This window comes from Bos indicus x Bos taurus, chromosome 3 (genome assembly GCF_003369695.1).
Source record: "Bos indicus x Bos taurus breed Angus x Brahman F1 hybrid chromosome 3, Bos_hybrid_MaternalHap_v2.0, whole genome shotgun sequence".
In the NCBI taxonomy this organism is placed as follows: domain Eukaryota; kingdom Metazoa; phylum Chordata; class Mammalia; order Artiodactyla; family Bovidae; genus Bos; species Bos indicus x Bos taurus.
The window spans coordinates 100019921-100036209 of NC_040078.1; the positions used below are offsets into that span (position 1 = coordinate 100019921).

Consider the following 16289-nt stretch of genomic DNA (forward strand, 5'->3'; position numbering starts at 1 on the left):
GGAAATGCTTCCTAGAATGAAGGACAGGAGCTGAGACTTGAAAGTCAAGTGAGTCTTAGCCAGACAAAGCAATGGAGAGTCATTCTAACCAGAGGAAATAGCTTGCGTCTCCAACTCAGTCGTGCCTTTCCAGAACACAAATCTGACCATGTCACTCTACAGTGAAGACTCTTCCTGGAAGTACTCTGTGGGTTCCAGCACCTGTGCCACAGTGGCTAGTCTGTTTCTCCCCTAACCTGGACTGTGAGCTCCCTGAGGGTAGCAGGTCCCACCCAGTTCATTTATGGTGCTTAGACTAGGATTGGGTAGGTCGGCTTCAGTGCTATGATTCTCTGGCCTTTATTTTCTTTGGTGTCTTTGCTGGTCTCAGGGTTTGGGGGCTGGGTTTTATCACATTGGTGAGAAATGAATCTGAGCAGCAGATCTTATAGTCCTGTGACAGTGGGATTCCCTGACTGTGACAGCACAACTGCTCAGAATAGAAGAAAGCAAAGCTTTCTTGCCAGAAAAAGAAACACTCATTTCACACCAATCTCTCTGGCAAGGGGATAAACAGCGCAGAAAAGATGCAGCATCAGAGGCCACTCCAACCCAATTCTCTTCCCAGGGGAATTCAGGTTCCCCGTTCCTCCCTTAACAAGCATACATCAGACGCTCTGACCAGCCCTAAGGTCACAAGTACAGCTCACTCACAGGCTCAATCTAAATCAAGTCTGGGCACAAAAACCCAGAGATCTGAGTCTCAGCTCCCTGGTTTGAGACTGAGATTCCTAGACTATTGTTACCCTCCCCCGCCCCCCTACCCTCCCTCTAGAAGTAGAAAAACTGAGGCCAAAGAGAGTCAGGGCTCTGCTCAAAATCACAAAAGGATTTAGGAGCAGAGCCAGGACTTGAACCCATGCCTTCTCTCTCCCTGCCTAAAGCTTTTTCTCAAACTGTTCTGTGGGGGTGGGTTGCCATAGCAACAGTTCTGTGGGTGGGAGGATTAAGAATGGGAGGTTGCCATTGTTTTCCCTTCCCACAGATCCCAGAGTCTGTCTGGTTCACTCAACTTTTGAGTAGGGGAGGGAAGTGGCCAAGAAACAGGGATGACCTTGGCCTCAAGGGCAGGCCTGCCCACTCCCTGCAGGAAAGCTGGGTGAGGGGCAGTTGAAGGACACTACTACAGGGCTTGGGCTAGTTCTGCCACAAGTGGCTCCAGGGGAACCGCCCCAATGCCCCACCCCTTGTCCTCCCCAGAGCAGAGTGCATAAAAGAGACCAAAGGCACCTTTGCAGAGGAGGGAGAAAGGAATGGAGTAGGGCACTTAGGGAACCTCTCCCTGAGCAGGACCAGAAAGCTCCCTCCCTTGTGTCTTTCATAGGTAGCCCTGGGCCCCAGGCCAGGCTGGGTCCGAAATGCAGAAAGATCCAAACAAAAATGAAACGTATCCTTTCAAGTTTACCAATAGGTAATCTCCACCAGGGCTTCCCAGGTGGTGCCAGTGATAAAGAATCCACCTGGCAATGCTGGAGACTGAGGAGTCCCGGGTTCGATCCCTGGGTCAGAAAGATCTCCTGGAGGAGGGCATGGCAACCCACTCCAGTATTCTTGCCTGGAGAATCCCATGGACAGAGGAGGCTGGCAGGCTACAGTCCATGGGGTCACAAAGAGTCGGACAGGACTGAGGTAACTTAGCACACACGCAATCTCCACCAAAGACAGGAAAGAGTTAAAGCTAGAGAGAGCAGCCATGGCTCCTCCCCGTGTGAGCTCAGGCAAGCCCCTCAGCACCTGCAAGCCTGTTTCCTCTGTGAGACAGGATAACTGCTTTTCTCCCTCCAGTGACATAAAAGACATTTAATGCATCTGGCACAAAGCAAGTCTCAATACTGAAAATGTAAAGTGCAGGCAAATCATCTGAATTCAAAACTTGGCTATACTTTTTACTTTTTGTCTGACTTTGGGCAGCTACTTAGCCTCTCTGTGCCTCAGTTTCTTCATCTATAAAATATCCCTTGCCTAGTAAGTTTCCGTGAGAACTAGGAGACTATCTTGTAAAATGTTCAGCATGATTCCTGGCACATGCACTTGGTGAAAGTTAGTTTCCAAAGCAAGACATTCTAAGTTAGCTCTTTCTCTGCCCTCAGCTCAAGTTTGTACAGTGAGGCAAAGCCAGACCCCTCCCTTAGGTGGGCACAGTTACAGCCCTACTGGGGAGAATCTGGCAATAGCTTCCAATCTGCAAGGCCAAATGCACACATGGCATTCAAATCCTTCCCCCAGGGAGCCTTCCCTGACTGCTTTGCCCAGAAAACTCTCCTCCCATCCTTTCAGGAAGCCCCAAGACCTCCCTCCCAACATCTCCCTACACACACACACACACACACACACACACACACACACACACACATCACACTTCAGCAGGGCACAGAACTGGGCACAGTGGGGCTCCAGGAAGACCTATTAGCTGACACACTCACTGTGGACTCCTGGTTCTAGGCCAGAAAGTAGCTGGCAATTCCTCAGTTCCCTAGAATTGGTTGCAAAGTGGTGGCAGGTGTAGATCACCCCCTTCACCAGAACCAGGGCCCTAGGGAGCCTGGGAGGCCCCAGCTGCCCTTTTGGCTCTGAATCTAGAGCAGCAGCAACAGGGAAGGGGCTGGGTGCTGGTTTCCTCCTCTTCTCCCCAAGGAAGTGCGGGAGAGATGCAAATCTCCAGTGTACTTGGGGGCTGGCAGGAAGGAGACGGGGTCTGAGGAGGTGAGGCCAACATGCTGGTGCTGCTCCTCCGTGTCTGCTAAGCTCCTAGGAACTTTCAAATATTGTCCGTAGGTGTGGGGGATGCTGGGGAAAGAGGATGTTTTTAGTGGCCCTAGTCCAGGCAGTTTTCACGCAAATCTCTACTGTGCAGAGTGTTGGGGTGGATACTGGAGCCACAGAGGAACAAACCCCGGGCCCAATTTGGAGGAGGAGACAAAAACTGTTGCCCTGTAATGGTGGCTAGGGGGAAAGGAGGAGCTAGATTTGTCCCGTCCTAGGTTCTCAAGGCTTCCCAACCCTCACCTCTCCCCTCCCAATTATTTGGCAAAAAAAAAAAAAAGCTTACCAAATCCTGCACCTCCCACCCGGAGGGAGTGAGTACTCCACTCACCCTTGGTGGGGAAGGCAATTAATGGACCCCAAGGATTAAAGACTGATCTGGTAGGAATCCTGAGGAGTTGGGCAGGTGGTTTTAACTCTCTCCTCCCCAGCCCAACTCTGGGTACGCGAGTCCATCCTTTCCGGCCCCACGCTGGGGACTCGACCCCACCCCCCCCACCCCCCCCGGCCCGTGCAGCCCACACTCACCAGCTCCATCCTCAGCGCCATGATCTTGTCCCCCAGGCTGTGGCCCGTGCTAGGCGCCCCCGAGAGCAGCACAGCCTCAGAGGTTCCCGGCTCCCACTCGCCTCGCAGCCCGCGGAGCAGCCCTTCAGGGGTCTTCCTGCCCACCTTGCCCTCCACGTCTCGCAGGTCAGGCGTCTGGGACTCCGCAGTCCCCTCCATGCGGGCCTAAGCCTGAACGGGGTTGGGCAACCGGACGCCGGGATCCCGCTCCCGGGGGAGGGGGGGGTCCTCCTTTTTCGGCTGCTAGTGCCGGGCGGAACCGGTGGGTCCCCGCCCGCACTCTGTCGCGGAGGGAGGAGGGCGCCGTAACACTCAGAAAAGCGGCGCAGAGCTCGGTATGTGTGTGCGTGAGTGTGGATCTTCGGGTGCTGCGCATACACCTCTGGCTCCGGAATGGGTGAGGCTGGGTGATGCTGAGTATGCACCTGAAGGAAACTCAGCGCCTTCTCCCGACTGTGGCGCTGAGTCCAGCCAGGCACTCAGCAGGCGCCCAATGAATGTTTGCTGAAGGAAGGTTAAGCACCCTCAGTTAGGGAAGTGGGATTTTAAGGAGGAGTGCTAACAGAGCTACAGAGGGTTTTGGAAGCCTTCTTGGAGTATATTCTTTACCGTCTGAGCCACCAGGGAAGCCCCTGGAGTAGAGGAGCTGGGTCTAAAACAGTGGTTGGAATTTAGCCACTGATACACACACACACACACACACACACACACACACACACACACACACACACACACACACACACACACACACACACACACCCCCCCCCCCCCCCCCCCCCAGTGTAGCCACTAAATTTAGACTAAAGGAGAGGAAGTCAAGTTCTTCTGGGCAGTGAGGAGAAACCAATATTGAAGCTAATGCTTCTTATACTTGACTGTACATATATGGATTATCTGGGAATCTTGTTAAAATGCAGGTTATGATTCTGTAAATCTAGGGTACGGCCAGAGATTCTGCATTTCTAACAAGCTCCCTGCTGATGGCCATGCGGCTGGTCCAGGGACCACATTTTGAGTAACAGGGTTATAAAAGATGGTTCTAAAATGCTTGGATTTTATTCTATGGGCAATGAGGATCCATAAAAAAACTTTTTATGCTCTGGCTTGATTTTGGTTTTTAATCCAAGTAATTCTAGTCCATGGCATCAGGAAGGTTTATTATGAAAAGATAGTTACCCTGACCTATCCTTTCCCACATCTAGTTCCACTTCCCAGAGGCAACCACTTTTAGCTATTTTTTCCTGGTGTTTATATTCATAGCTCCACAATAGGCTTTTATCACCATCTCCTGATTTTAAACATTGTCTACTGACTTCCTATTATAATACATAAGATTTACTGCACATTCTATACTTCCCTCCTTCCATTGGCCCTATTTCTATCATTATTTTTCAGCTTGTTACCTTTGTAACTTTAAGTAACATACTTTTCTTTAGTATGCCTTGATCCATGAAAGGGTTTTAAATCAGAGACAGACAAAATAGATTTGCCTTTTTGAAAAAAATACTCTGGATTTTGCAAGGAGAATTAAAGGGGTGAATATCTGAAGTCAAGGAGACAATGTAGAAGGCAAGAAACTAAAATGTCCTGGACAGGGGCTGGTTGTGAAGTTGGAAAAGAATTAGACCTGAATGGAGGAGGAATCTTTAGAAGGTATGATGGACAAGACTTGATAACTAGTAACATTCGTTTATCTATACTGTCATTCAATAAGTATTTGTTCAGAAACCAAATGATTTCAAAAAATATTATGGAGAATCTCCTATGTTCTAGCCATGGTATGTGGTACAAAGAATATAATGGTGAGCAAACAGATCTGGCCTGATAGCTAGAGAGACACAGGGAATTGAGGGTGACTCCCAGCTGTTTGACCTGATGCTATGCACCAAGGAAGGGAACCCAAGAAGACTGGGATTGAAGAGAGATGGTTCTTGCAGGAGTCATGTTGGACTGGAGGGGCCTATGAGAACATTCACACAGTAGTTGAACACGGGTCTGCCTGGAGCTCAGGAGAAAGTCTGCAGGAATGAGTTTAGAAATCTTGATGGTCAGAGAGCTCACGAGAGTGGATGAGATCTTCTATGAAGAGTGAGTTTGAGGAGAGAAGAGGGTGGGGAGGGGAACCCCAAGGGACACCTTTTTAAAATATGTTGGGATTTATTCTGTTCTAACACATACTTGGGCTTCCCTGGTAGCTCAGACGGTAAAGCGTCTGCCTACAATGTGGGAGACCCGGGTTTGATTCCTGGGTTGGGAAGATCCCCTGGAGAAGGAAATGGCAACCCACTCCAGTAATCTTGCCTGGAAAATCCCATGGACTGAGGAGCCTGGTAGGCTACAGTCCATGGGGTCACAAAGAGTCGGACATGACTGAGCGACTTCACTTCACTTCAACACATACTTACTTATTAGAAGTCACTCAGTCACTACTTAGAAGTAGTTGAGATTGCCTCAACTACTAAGACAAGCCCTGTTAACATTTTGAGGATACCATCTCACCATTTTAAGAAGCAGATGGAATATGGAGAGCTCAAAAAAATCTAATCTACTGGCTTCCTCTGTGTCCTTTTAATCCACTGTCCACAGGACAGTATATTTTCTCCTGAATTGGATTATATTGCTCCTGCCTAAAACCGTGCCATGGCCACCCACTCATTTCAAATAAGCAGCACCATCCCCTAGAAACTTTTTAGAAATGCAGTATTCTGCTTTGCCCTCCAGACTCCTAAATCAAAAACTCTAAGAATGGGGCACAGCAATCTGTTTTAATAACCCCTCCAAGTGATTCTAATTCAAGCTGAAGTTTGAGAACCACTGTGTTAAGCTAAATGCTTCACACCTGCTGAACTTTATTAAGCTATTATCAGTATAGTGAGGGGTTAAGAGGAATCTGGAACCAGACTGCCTGGGTTTGAATTCTAGCTCTACCAACTTCGTGATATTGAGCTTCATTTTCTTTGTCTCTATGATTGGGATAGTAATAGTTCCTACCTCTTGGAGTTGTTGTGGAATTAGATGAGTTAATATAGTGCGGTGCTTACTTAGAACAGTGACTGCCATGCAGTATGCATCGTGTAAAGGCATCCTCATTTCACAGAGAAGGAAACCTATGCTGAGACGTGAAATGACTTGCCCAAGGTCTAGGAGAGTGGTATAACCAGGTTTTAATTCCCCGTAGTCTTCAATGGCCTCACATACACTAGACCTAGGTGCAGCCTCGCCCAAGCAAAAAGAGGTGGGTGTCTATGTTCCAGGCCTGTCGCCCTTCTGACTCTGGCGCGCAACACGGTCTAGTCCAAGGCTCTAGGACTCCGACTCGAATCGGGTTTGCCATCACGCGGTACTGGGGGCCGGGAAGTGGCTCCCCGCAGCCGCCCACCCGGCCAGCCGGCTGCAAAGCAGCCGAGGGACCGAACACTACCAGGACTCGCGGGCAGCAGACACTGGCCGCCGCCCTAAGCACCGCCCGCCGCCCTCTCACCCCGCGGCGGCTGCGGCGGCGGAAGCGGGGAGGCGGGCCGGCCGGGCCGGGGCGGGGCCGCGAGCGGCATGGAGGAGGCGGAGGCCGCGGTGCTCCGGGCCGAGCTGTGCGGGCCCGAGTGGGGCTCGAACGGGGCCAGGGCTCCTTGAGATGTGAGTGTCTCTGGACGGGGGTCCAGGAGGGGTGGCGTGGCCCGGGCGGATCCCCCGACTGCTCGGGCTGCCCCGAGCCCCGGGAGGAAGAAAGCAAGGCCAGATCGGAGGGGGCGAGGGCCGAAGCGGATAGAGAATGGTGATGTTGGGAGTTCGCTGCCCTTTGCTCACCCGAGCATTAGGAAGGTCTGGGGCTTTGTTCTTTTAGGGACTGATGAGCCTGAGAGCCGATTATTTGGCTTCCACCCCCGGGACCGTGAGCAGTCCTGTCAGTTTCTCCAGCCACAGGGGAGTTTGAGTTTGCAGGTGTTCTGACCCCTTCGAAGGTTTCCTTTCCAGAGTAGTTGAGCTACTTTCTCTGGGTCACAGAGCATGGATGCCTGCAGGGAATAATTACTGGGAGGTCCTCCCTCATCTCCTGGAGAAAACATCAGACTCTGGGAAGAACACCTTACCCCATGTGACCCTCTGGTCTCCTCAGATTGCTGCAGGCATGGGTTGGCCAGGACAGTGGTGACCCCCCCATACGACATGGACGACTGGAAGCCCAGCCCCCTCATCAAGCCCTTTGGGGCGCGAAAAAAGCGGAGCTGGTATCTTACCTGGAAGTATAAACTGACCAACCAGCGGGCCCTGCGGAGGTTCTGTCAGGTATAGAGGTGTCCCCAAACTCCCAGGGGCTCCCTCTCAGCTTTGCCCCCAGCCTAGACTATGGGCACGGGACCTACCTTGGCTGGCCCCACCCCAGAGAGAGGCAGCAGCTTCCTAGAGGGGAAACCTCTTTGTCTCCCGTCCCTACCAGGTAGTGGTTCAGGCCCAGAGTTCTGGAATCAGAACCCAAGTACAACCTCCTAGGCTTCTGACAAAGCTGAAGTTGGATCAGGAAGGCTTTGCCCAGGGTACACACCTGTCAGACAGGCAGGGCTAGGACCCAGGTCTTCCAGTTCCCCGTGTGGTTCTCTGGGACTGGCTCCATCTCTAGGAACTAATTGTGGAGGGGACCAAGGAACTCAAGGCCTCCAATGGAAGAATACAGGAGTTCTGGGTAGGGAGCGCCCTGATGGAAGGGGTGGGCCTCTGAAGGAGGTGGTTATGAAACTGGACCCTGGTCTGGGGGAGTAGAACTGGTCATACAGAGAGAGGACAGGAAACCCAGGTTCTCCCCATGTCATTGCTTCAGCCAGAGCCCTCACTTCAGGAAGACCCTCAGTGATCTGGAGGGGGTACACCTCTTTATCATCCCCACCCATCCCCTCAGACAGGAGCCGTGCTTTTCCTACTGGTGACCGTCATTGTCAACATCAAGTTGATCCTGGACACACGACGAGCTATCAGCGAGGCCAGTGAAGACCTGGAGCCAGAACAAGACTATGGTAGGGCCAGACTGAGGCTGGGATTGGCGGTGGAGGGAGGTCCCCTGGGATCCTAAGACTGAAATGGCAGGCAGATCCCAGATTTTGCTGGAGGGACCATCTCTAAGACCTGTCACACCCCAACAGATGAGGCCCTGGGCCGATTGGAGCCTCCACGGCGCAGAGGCAGTGGTCCCCGACGTGTCCTGGATGTGGAGGTATACTCAAGCCGCAGCAAAGTGTATGTGGCAGTGGACGGCACCACGGTGAGTGGGCTGGTGCCTGGTGTAAAGTATATGAAATATATCATATGTAGCGGGTATTACGGAGAAGGCAATGGCACCCCACTCCAATACTTTTGCCTGGAAAATCCCATGGACGGAGGAGCCTGGTAGGCTGCAGTCCATGGGGTCGCTAGGAGTCGAACATGACTGAGCGACTTCACTTTCACTTTACACTTTCATGCATTGGAGAAGGAAATGGCAACCCACTCCAGTGTTCTTGCCTGGAGAATCCCAGGGACGGGGAAGCCTGGCGGGCTGCCGTCTATGGGGTCGCACAGAGTCGGACACGACTGAAGCGACTTAGCAGCAGCAGCAGCAGCAGCAGCAGCAGCGGGTATTATCAAAAGTGATAATTAATATTAGTAGGCAGTTACTTTATTGATTTATTTATTTTGTAACTACTTCCTGCTGCCTTCTTTGATCTTGGCCTTGGTCTGGACACTGGGAATCCAGAGGTAACCAGACCTGGCCTCTACTTTGAGGGGTTCAGTCAGATAAACTGTGATAGCTCCAGCATGAGGCAGAGATAGTCAAGGGCTCTAAAAGTCATGACAGCGGGAGTAGAAAGATGGGATCTCTTTTCATGGGAGAACTATGGAGACTTCCTGAAGAGCTGGGCTTCAAGCTGGGTCTGAAGAGAACTATGTGACCAGAGGCAGAGGAAGGAGGGGAGGTTTTGTTTCATGCAGCTGTTTCTGTAAGTGCCCATAAGACAGAGAGACCTCAAATGCCAGAATGAAGAGTTTGTCCTTGTCTACACTACTCTGCAGGTGCTGGAGGATGAGGCCCAAGAGCAGGGCCGGGGCATCCACGTCATCGTCCTCAACCAGGCCACGGTGAGGTTCTCAGGGTAGGGGACCTAGAGGGCCGTAGCTAAGCCCTCCTTGCTGGTGACACTAACTCACAGGAGCTGTGTCTCCTGCCAGGGCCATGTGATGGCAAAGCGAGTGTTTGACACCTATTCACCTCATGAGGATGAGGCCATGGTGCTGTTCCTCAACATGGTGGCACCTGGCCGAGTGCTCATCTGCACCGTCAAGGTCAGTGACTCGGCCTTGGCCCCATTCCCAGTGCCCCTAATTCAACTCTGCTTGTGGCCCTGGGTTCGTGCCCCTAATATGGCAGAGTGGCAAAAGCCTCTGGAGGAAGGTGACCAGGTTCCAATCCCAGACTTGTCAGTGGAGAGCACAACAGAGTCCCTACCCTTATGGAGTTTATACCCACAGGGCAAGATCAACAGAAAGCAGCCAGATAAATCTATAATGTCAGGAAACGAAAACTTATATGAAGAAGAAAATTAAGCAAGGGAGACAGGGTGATGGAGTGTGTTTTAGAAAGGGAAGGCCTCTATAAGGAAATGACCTGTGCACAGAAAGCTGGAAGTAGTGAGAAGTGAGCCCTGTGAATATCTGGAGAAAGAGCATTCTAGATGGAAAGGCAAGCACAAAGACCCCTAATTGGAAAGGTGCTTGGCATGCTTGCGGAACAAGGCTGCCAGTGGAGATGGAGCAGGATGGGGGAGGGCAGGGAGGTGGCAGGGGACAGAGGTGGGTACCGTGTGGGACCATGGTAACGACTGCTTAGCCTGGTGACCTTGGGTGAGTCTCAGAATCTAAGCCTTCAGTTTTCTGGGATGTGATAATTCAGTGAGCTGATTTAAGTAAAGATTTTACATGGTGCTTGACCTGTGGTTAGTATTCCCTGAGGCCAGGTCTCCTGGAGCTGTGCCAGTCAGGTTGATCACCTTCTCTGGTCTCCTAGGACGAGGGCTCCTTCCACCTCAAGGACACCGCCAAGGCTCTGCTGAGGAGCCTAGGCAGCCAGGCTGGCCCTGCCCTGGGCTGGAGAGACACCTGGGCCTTCGTGGGACGAAAAGGAGGTGCCAGCACCATAGGCATCCACCCTGTAGTATTCAGGGCCTGGGAGGAGCAGAACTCCAGGAGATGGGGTGGGATAGGGGTCCGAGCAGAGTTGGTGCTGGTGGGCTGGATAAAGCTGGGCCAGGAGATGGGAAGAAGATCCAGCACTAGAGCCTGGATCTAGGGCCCCCATTGCCCCTCATTTCTGCCCCCTGCCAGGTCCTGTGCTCGGGGAGAAACATTCTAAGTCACCTGCCCTCTCCTCCTGGGGGGATCCAGTTCTGCTGAAGACAGATGTGCCGCTGAGCTCAGCTGAAGGTGGGGTCAGTGGGGGCTGGGCTCCAGGGCAGTGTCTGGGCTGGGGGTGGGCATCTGGGTTCTCTTTACAGGCCTGCATTCTCAACTGCGTGTCTGGTGTTCTCCAAACCACACTGGCCTCATTCTCCCATCCTGTTGACCTCATCTTTCCCCCCACCTCAGAGGCAGAGTGCCACTGGGCAGACACAGAGCTGAACCGTCGCCGCCGCCGCTTCTGCAGCAAAGTTGAGGGCTATGGGAGCGTGTGCAGCTGCAAGGACCCCACACCCATCGAGTTCAGCCCTGACCCAGTGAGTGGGGCTTTAGGCAGTGAGTCCCGGACTCTTCCCCAGCTAGGCAAGAGGCCCCAGGAAAGGTCCCGGTTGGGCTTTTCCTGCCCCAGCCTGGAGGGAACCAGGAGCTGATTTATACTGGACTCTGAAAGATGGGGGATCCCGGTTGGGGGGAAGGAGCAGACCATGTGAGCAAAGGCCTGGAGATGGAGTTGAGCTGAGTGTGTGGAGGGGCCAAGACAGGGAAGCCCTCTGCCTTTTCCCTTGAGTCCCCCTCTCCCTCAAGACTCTTCCCCAGGTGGGGAATCCCAGTCTGAAGAGAAAACAAGGCAAGAGCTGAACACTCTTTCTCCCTCAGCTCCCAGACAACAAGGTCCTCAATGTGCCTGTGGCTGTCATTGCAGGGAACCGGCCCAATTACCTGTACAGGTGAGCCCGGGAGTGGCTGAATCTAGCACCGAACAGGAGGTTGCTAGTGGTGGGAACCCCAGGCTCATGTATCTGCAGGAAGAATGCTTGAGGTGGGTGGAAAGGCAACAGATTATGGGTCCATTCACTTATGTGGGTGAACATGGGGAGTTGGGGCCCATCTGTAAGTATAGAGGAGTCCTGATTTTGGGGGGACAAAGAGGTCTAATCCATCCCTGGGCTCCCCAGGATGCTGCGCTCTCTACTCTCAGCCCAGGGGGTGTCTCCCCAGATGATAACAGTTTTCATCGATGGCTACTATGAGGTGAGTGGGGCTTGGGGGCTTTGGGCAGAGCAGAGTGCAGGGTTGCAGGTACTGAGTAGCAATGATCACAGAGGCCTGGCAGGGGAGACAGCCCAGGCAAGGGCTGTGAAACATGCAGGGCTTGACGAGACAGAACCTGCAGAGGTGGGCAGGGGGTGGAGTTGAGGTGGGGGGCTCACATGATGGCCGTGCCCCTTAGGAGCCGATGGATGTGGTGGCGCTGTTTGGTCTGAGGGGCATCCAGCACACTCCCATCAGCATCAAGAACGCCCGTGTGTCTCAGGTACCACCTGGGCAAGGATGGAAGGGGTGGACATCTGGCCCCACTGTCCACCCCAAAGCTCACGTGCCCTCTTCCTACTCCCCACCCAGCACTACAAGGCCAGCCTCACTGCCACTTTCAACCTGTTTCCGGTGAGTAGTAAGGACAAAACTCTTGGACCTAGATGGGGAAAGTGAGCATAAGTCTGGTCTTACCATATAGCAAGCTCTTCCTCTCCCTGGGCCTCATCCTCCTGATATGAAAAATGGGGGCAGTGTGGCCTGAGAAGTGGATGGAGGTGGGAGAGACATGGGATGAGAAAGCTCCCTAGGGCTCATGTTGTCCCCCACCCGCTTTAGGAAGCCAAGTTTGCTGTGGTTCTGGAAGAGGACCTGGACATTGCTGTGGATTTTTTCAGGTGAGAGGGAGCCTCCTCCATGCAGCTCCAAGCTGCATGGGGCCTCTTTGCTTGACTGGGTCTCCAGGGAAGAAGCCCCCAACTCCAGTGGGGGCTCTTAGAAAGCTTTCTGGAGGAACCAGTCTCCAAAGTGGGGGGGAATGCCTGAGCAAAGGTAGGCTGGCCGTGTTGGGGCAGCAGGAGAGAGCAGAAAGGATGAATGGAAACGGAAGGGATGAATGGGGTTTGAGGGGAAGGTGGAAGGAGGCATGACTCCTGAGTCCCATCTCCAGCTCTTCCAGCATCACTGTGTGACTGGGTTTGTCCTTGCCCCTCTCTGAACCCCTGGACCCTGCCTCTCAGTTTCCTGAGCCAATCCATCCACCTGCTGGAGGAGGACGACAGCTTGTACTGTATCTCTGCCTGGAATGACCAGGTAGGCTGAGCGGCCAGGGGTCAGCTGAGGGATGGGCAGAGGCCCCAAGCTAAGACCTCCTCTCGTGGCCGCCTGTCCACAGGGCTATGAGCACACGGCAGAGGACCCAGCACTGCTATACCGTGTGGAGACCATGCCTGGGCTGGGCTGGGTGCTCAGGAAGTCCTTGTACAAGGAGGAGCTTGAACCCAAGTGGCCCACACCAGAAAAGGTGCCCTGGCAGGGGAGGGTGGGTAGGCTTGGAATCCCCTGCCAGCTCGAACCTCTAAACTCCCATTGTCTTCCACACTGCCAGCTCTGGGACTGGGACATGTGGATGCGGATGCCGGAACAACGCCGAGGCCGAGAATGCATTATCCCTGACGTGTCCCGATCCTACCACTTCGGCATCGTTGGCCTCAACATGAATGGCTACTTCCATGTGAGTGGGAGGCACGGGTGTTGGGGCGGGGAGTACAGTGTGGTAGATGGGGCAAGAACATGGGCTCAGCTCTGCCACTCACTAGCCAGTTAGCCTTGGGAAATTGTTAGTAACTGCCTTTTGCATTAGTTTCTTTATTTGAGAAAGGAGGATAAAAATACCACCTACCTCATAGGGTTGTGAAGCTTAAAGAAGTTAGTATGCGTAATATGCTTTGGACTGTAAACATTATATAAGGGTCAGCTGGTATTATTTTTATTATTGCTATTCTTAGCACTAGACTGTGGGTGTGGGGAGGGTATTTCTGCTGCCACGCACTCGTCCAGCCCTGCAAATTGTGCTCTCTCCTATCCTTATAAGTGCTGAGGCTGAAGCCTCAGCCTGAAGTGAACAGGGAGGGCCCCAGTCCCCACCCCTTCATGGCTGTGTCCAAAAGGCCACTCCCCAGTTATAGCCAGGGAGACCTTGAGAAAACCCAGTGTGAAGGAATGGACAGCTTCCACTTTGGGACCTCTTAGAAGCCAAGAGGGCCTTCAGAGGCTGGTTACTATAAGACCCCCACTCATCTCTGAGAGGAACAGGGAGTGACCTCATTTCCCTCACCCTCAGCTCCTTAGTCATAAAGTTCCCTCCCTCCCAGTCCAACCTGTCGCTCTGCAGGCCTCATTCCCAGCTTCTGTGGCCTTAGAACAGCAGGCCCAGGGAGAACCGCTGGAGATAAGGACTAGCTCAGGGGCCAGTAGCATGAGATGCCAGTGTGAACTGTCTGGCAATGGTGGAGCCAGATTAAAGCTCGTAGCATACTGCCGAGAGGATGGGGAAGACGAGGAAATTAGAGAGGCTTTTATAGGTCTAGGACTTCATCTGTGGGTCTTGTGGATGTGTGGTGGGTCTGCAGCAGGTGTAGGCCAGCCAAGATAAGGCCCTGCTTCTTACCTTCACATCCATTCCAGGAGGCCTACTTCAAGAAGCACAAGTTCAACACGGTTCCAGGTGTCCAGCTCAGGAACGTGGACAGGTAGAGGCTGCGGACAGCAAAGGGGAGGTCTAGGAGCCTCGATGACCAGTACTTGACAGGCCCTTTCCACCCTGGGGCTTGTGTATTTACCCCAGCCCTGTTGCCCCCAACCCACATGTGGTCCCTTAAGGGGCTCCTGCACCCCTCCCCTGCACTGATTTCTCCCCCCCGACTCAGTTCTTCCTCTCCTTCAGTCTGAAGAAGGATGCTTATGAAGTGGAAGTTCACAGGCTGCTCAGGTATGGCTGAGGGCAGTGAGGGATGTGTCAGGGAGTCAGGAGATGTCACATACTGGGAGTCTTGGCCCCAGAGTTTGGAGTCCAGTGCAAAATGAAAACCAGGGTCCCTTGTTCAAAAATTATTAAGAAGTTCAAGATAGCCACAGTAGAGCATTAAAAGCAAGGGCCTGTGTGACACAGTCACGAGGTGGGCCGTGTCTTGGCCTTTCTCCCCCGCCCCCTGCTGCAGCGAAGCAGAGGTTCTGGACCACAGCAAGAACCCTTGTGAAGACTCTTTCCTGCCAGACACAGAGGGCCACACCTACGTGGCCTTTATCCGGATGGAGAAGGACGATGACTTCACCACCTGGACTCAGCTTGCCAAGGTGCTCCAATACCACACCTCCCCCAGGAATACCCCTCCCCAAGATACAGGGAGCCTTTCTGGACTCCTCTACTTCAGAACCTTCTCTTCATATTCTCAGAGCCTCTCTTCTAGCCCCTGTCACAAATTCGTAGTCTTGAAGATGCTGTCTCTTGCAAATTGAGAAGGCTGCTGAGGGGGGTGGCGCTGCGGGCCCTCACCACAGCTCTCTGACCTATGCCTTTGTCGGCCCCCCTCCCCCACCCCCAGTGCCTCCGAATCTGGGACCTGGATGTGCGTGGCAACCACCGGGGCCTGTGGAGACTGTTTCGGAAGAAGAACCACTTCCTGGTGGTGGGGGTCCCAGCCTCCCCGTACTCGTGAGTGACCCTATCCTGTCCTGGGAAATGGAAGACTGATGGGATTAGGGGATGTAGCTAGTGACCGCTTCTCTGTCCACATTCCTATTCTCTTCTCAGGATGAAGAAGCCACCATCAATCACCCCAATTTTCTTGGAGTCACCCCCAAAGGAGGAGGGAGGCCCAGGAGCTGCAGAACAGACATGAGACCTCCTCCAGGAACCTGCAGGGCTGGGTACTGTGTACCCCCAGGCAGGCTAGCCCTTTACCCAATCCTGTAGGATTTTGTAGACACTGGCAGGGGCTGGGTCTGGTTTGTTTTTAACATGAGACTTAATTACTAACTCCCAGGGGAGGGTTCCTCTGCTCCTGAGTTGGAGGTCTATTTATTTACTTCCTTGTCGGGAAAGGGCAGGAGAGTACCTGGGAATCACTGGGATCCCTGGGCAGCCCATCCTGCCCTTTGCATACTCCCTCCTCCCAGGCCTGACTCAGAATCTAACATATTTATTGACTGTCCTGAGGACCTTGGAAACAGCTGAAGCCTGGAGGGCCTTGATTCTTTTTTTTTTTTTTTTTCTTGGACTGGGGTGCTGCCCTGAGGGTGGGGCAGGCTCTTACTCAGGAAACTGCTGTGCCCAACCCATGGACAGGCCCACCTGGGGCCCACCTGCTGATGCAGACTCACTCAGAGACCCTCAGACACTGAACCAGGCCTCTTCTCAGCCTCCTCTTTGTCCAGATTTCCAAAGCTGGATAAGGTGGTCATTGATTAAAAAAGGAGAAAAGCTCTGGGGATGTGTCTCGTGACTGTGTGTGTATGAGAGAGAGACACACACACACACACGGATGGGTGGGAGAGAGAATGGTGATGATAGATGGTGAGTTTTCTTTACTATCCTCCACAGGGTTATTTTCCACTTGGGCTTCCCTGTGGCTCAGCTGGTAAAGAATCCACCTCCAAAGTGGGAGACTTGGGTTCGATCCCTGGGT

General features: G+C 53.1%; 2 protein-coding genes across 4 annotated transcripts in view; one reads left to right on the forward strand and one right to left on the reverse strand.

Moving 5' to 3' along the window:
• Positions 1 to 3836, reverse strand: part of LURAP1 (leucine rich adaptor protein 1) — a 17317-nt gene extending 13481 nt beyond the window's left edge. Inside the window, exon 1 of the mRNA XM_027537394.1 lies at positions 3331 to 3836. Coding sequence (XP_027393195.1) covers positions 3331 to 3528 — 198 coding nt within the window. The 5' untranslated portion in view covers positions 3529 to 3836. The remainder of the gene's footprint in view (positions 1 to 3330) is intronic.
• POMGNT1 (protein O-linked mannose N-acetylglucosaminyltransferase 1 (beta 1,2-)) lies at positions 3478 to 16092 on the forward strand. Of its 3 annotated transcripts, none has more exons than XM_027537392.1 (22): positions 3478 to 3495; positions 7484 to 7653; positions 8261 to 8375; positions 8502 to 8620; positions 9409 to 9474; positions 9565 to 9678; positions 10400 to 10517; positions 10717 to 10815; positions 10978 to 11105; positions 11446 to 11516; positions 11745 to 11820; positions 12020 to 12103; positions 12193 to 12234; positions 12442 to 12500; positions 12843 to 12915; positions 12998 to 13126; positions 13211 to 13336; positions 14290 to 14354; positions 14549 to 14593; positions 14823 to 14958; positions 15207 to 15316; positions 15416 to 16092. In XM_027537392.1, exons 2-22 carry the CDS (start codon positions 7534 to 7536, stop codon positions 15501 to 15503), a joined length of 1983 nt encoding a protein of 660 aa, XP_027393193.1. In that variant the 5' UTR covers positions 3478 to 3495; positions 7484 to 7533; the 3' UTR covers positions 15504 to 16092. The 3 variants fall into 3 exon arrangements, with proteins under 3 accessions (XP_027393193.1, XP_027393191.1, XP_027393194.1); XM_027537390.1 differs by lacking the exon at positions 3478 to 3495 and adding an exon at positions 6890 to 7002; XM_027537393.1 differs by lacking the exons at positions 3478 to 3495; positions 9565 to 9678 and adding an exon at positions 6890 to 7002.
• The last annotated feature ends 197 nt before the right edge of the window (positions 16093 to 16289 follow it).

Excerpts from the sequence above, each read along its gene's own strand:
- POMGNT1 (XM_027537392.1), top strand. The coding sequence starts at position 7,534 with ATGGACGACTGGAAGCCCAGCCCCCTCATCAAGCCCTTTGGGGCGCGA. Across the intron at positions 9,475-9,564 it reads TCGTCCTCAACCAGGCCACG|GGCCATGTGATGGCAAAGCG; the intron begins GTGAGGTTCTCA and ends GTCTCCTGCCAG. Across the intron at positions 14,355-14,548 it reads CAGCTCAGGAACGTGGACAG|TCTGAAGAAGGATGCTTATG; the intron begins GTAGAGGCTGCG and ends CCTCTCCTTCAG.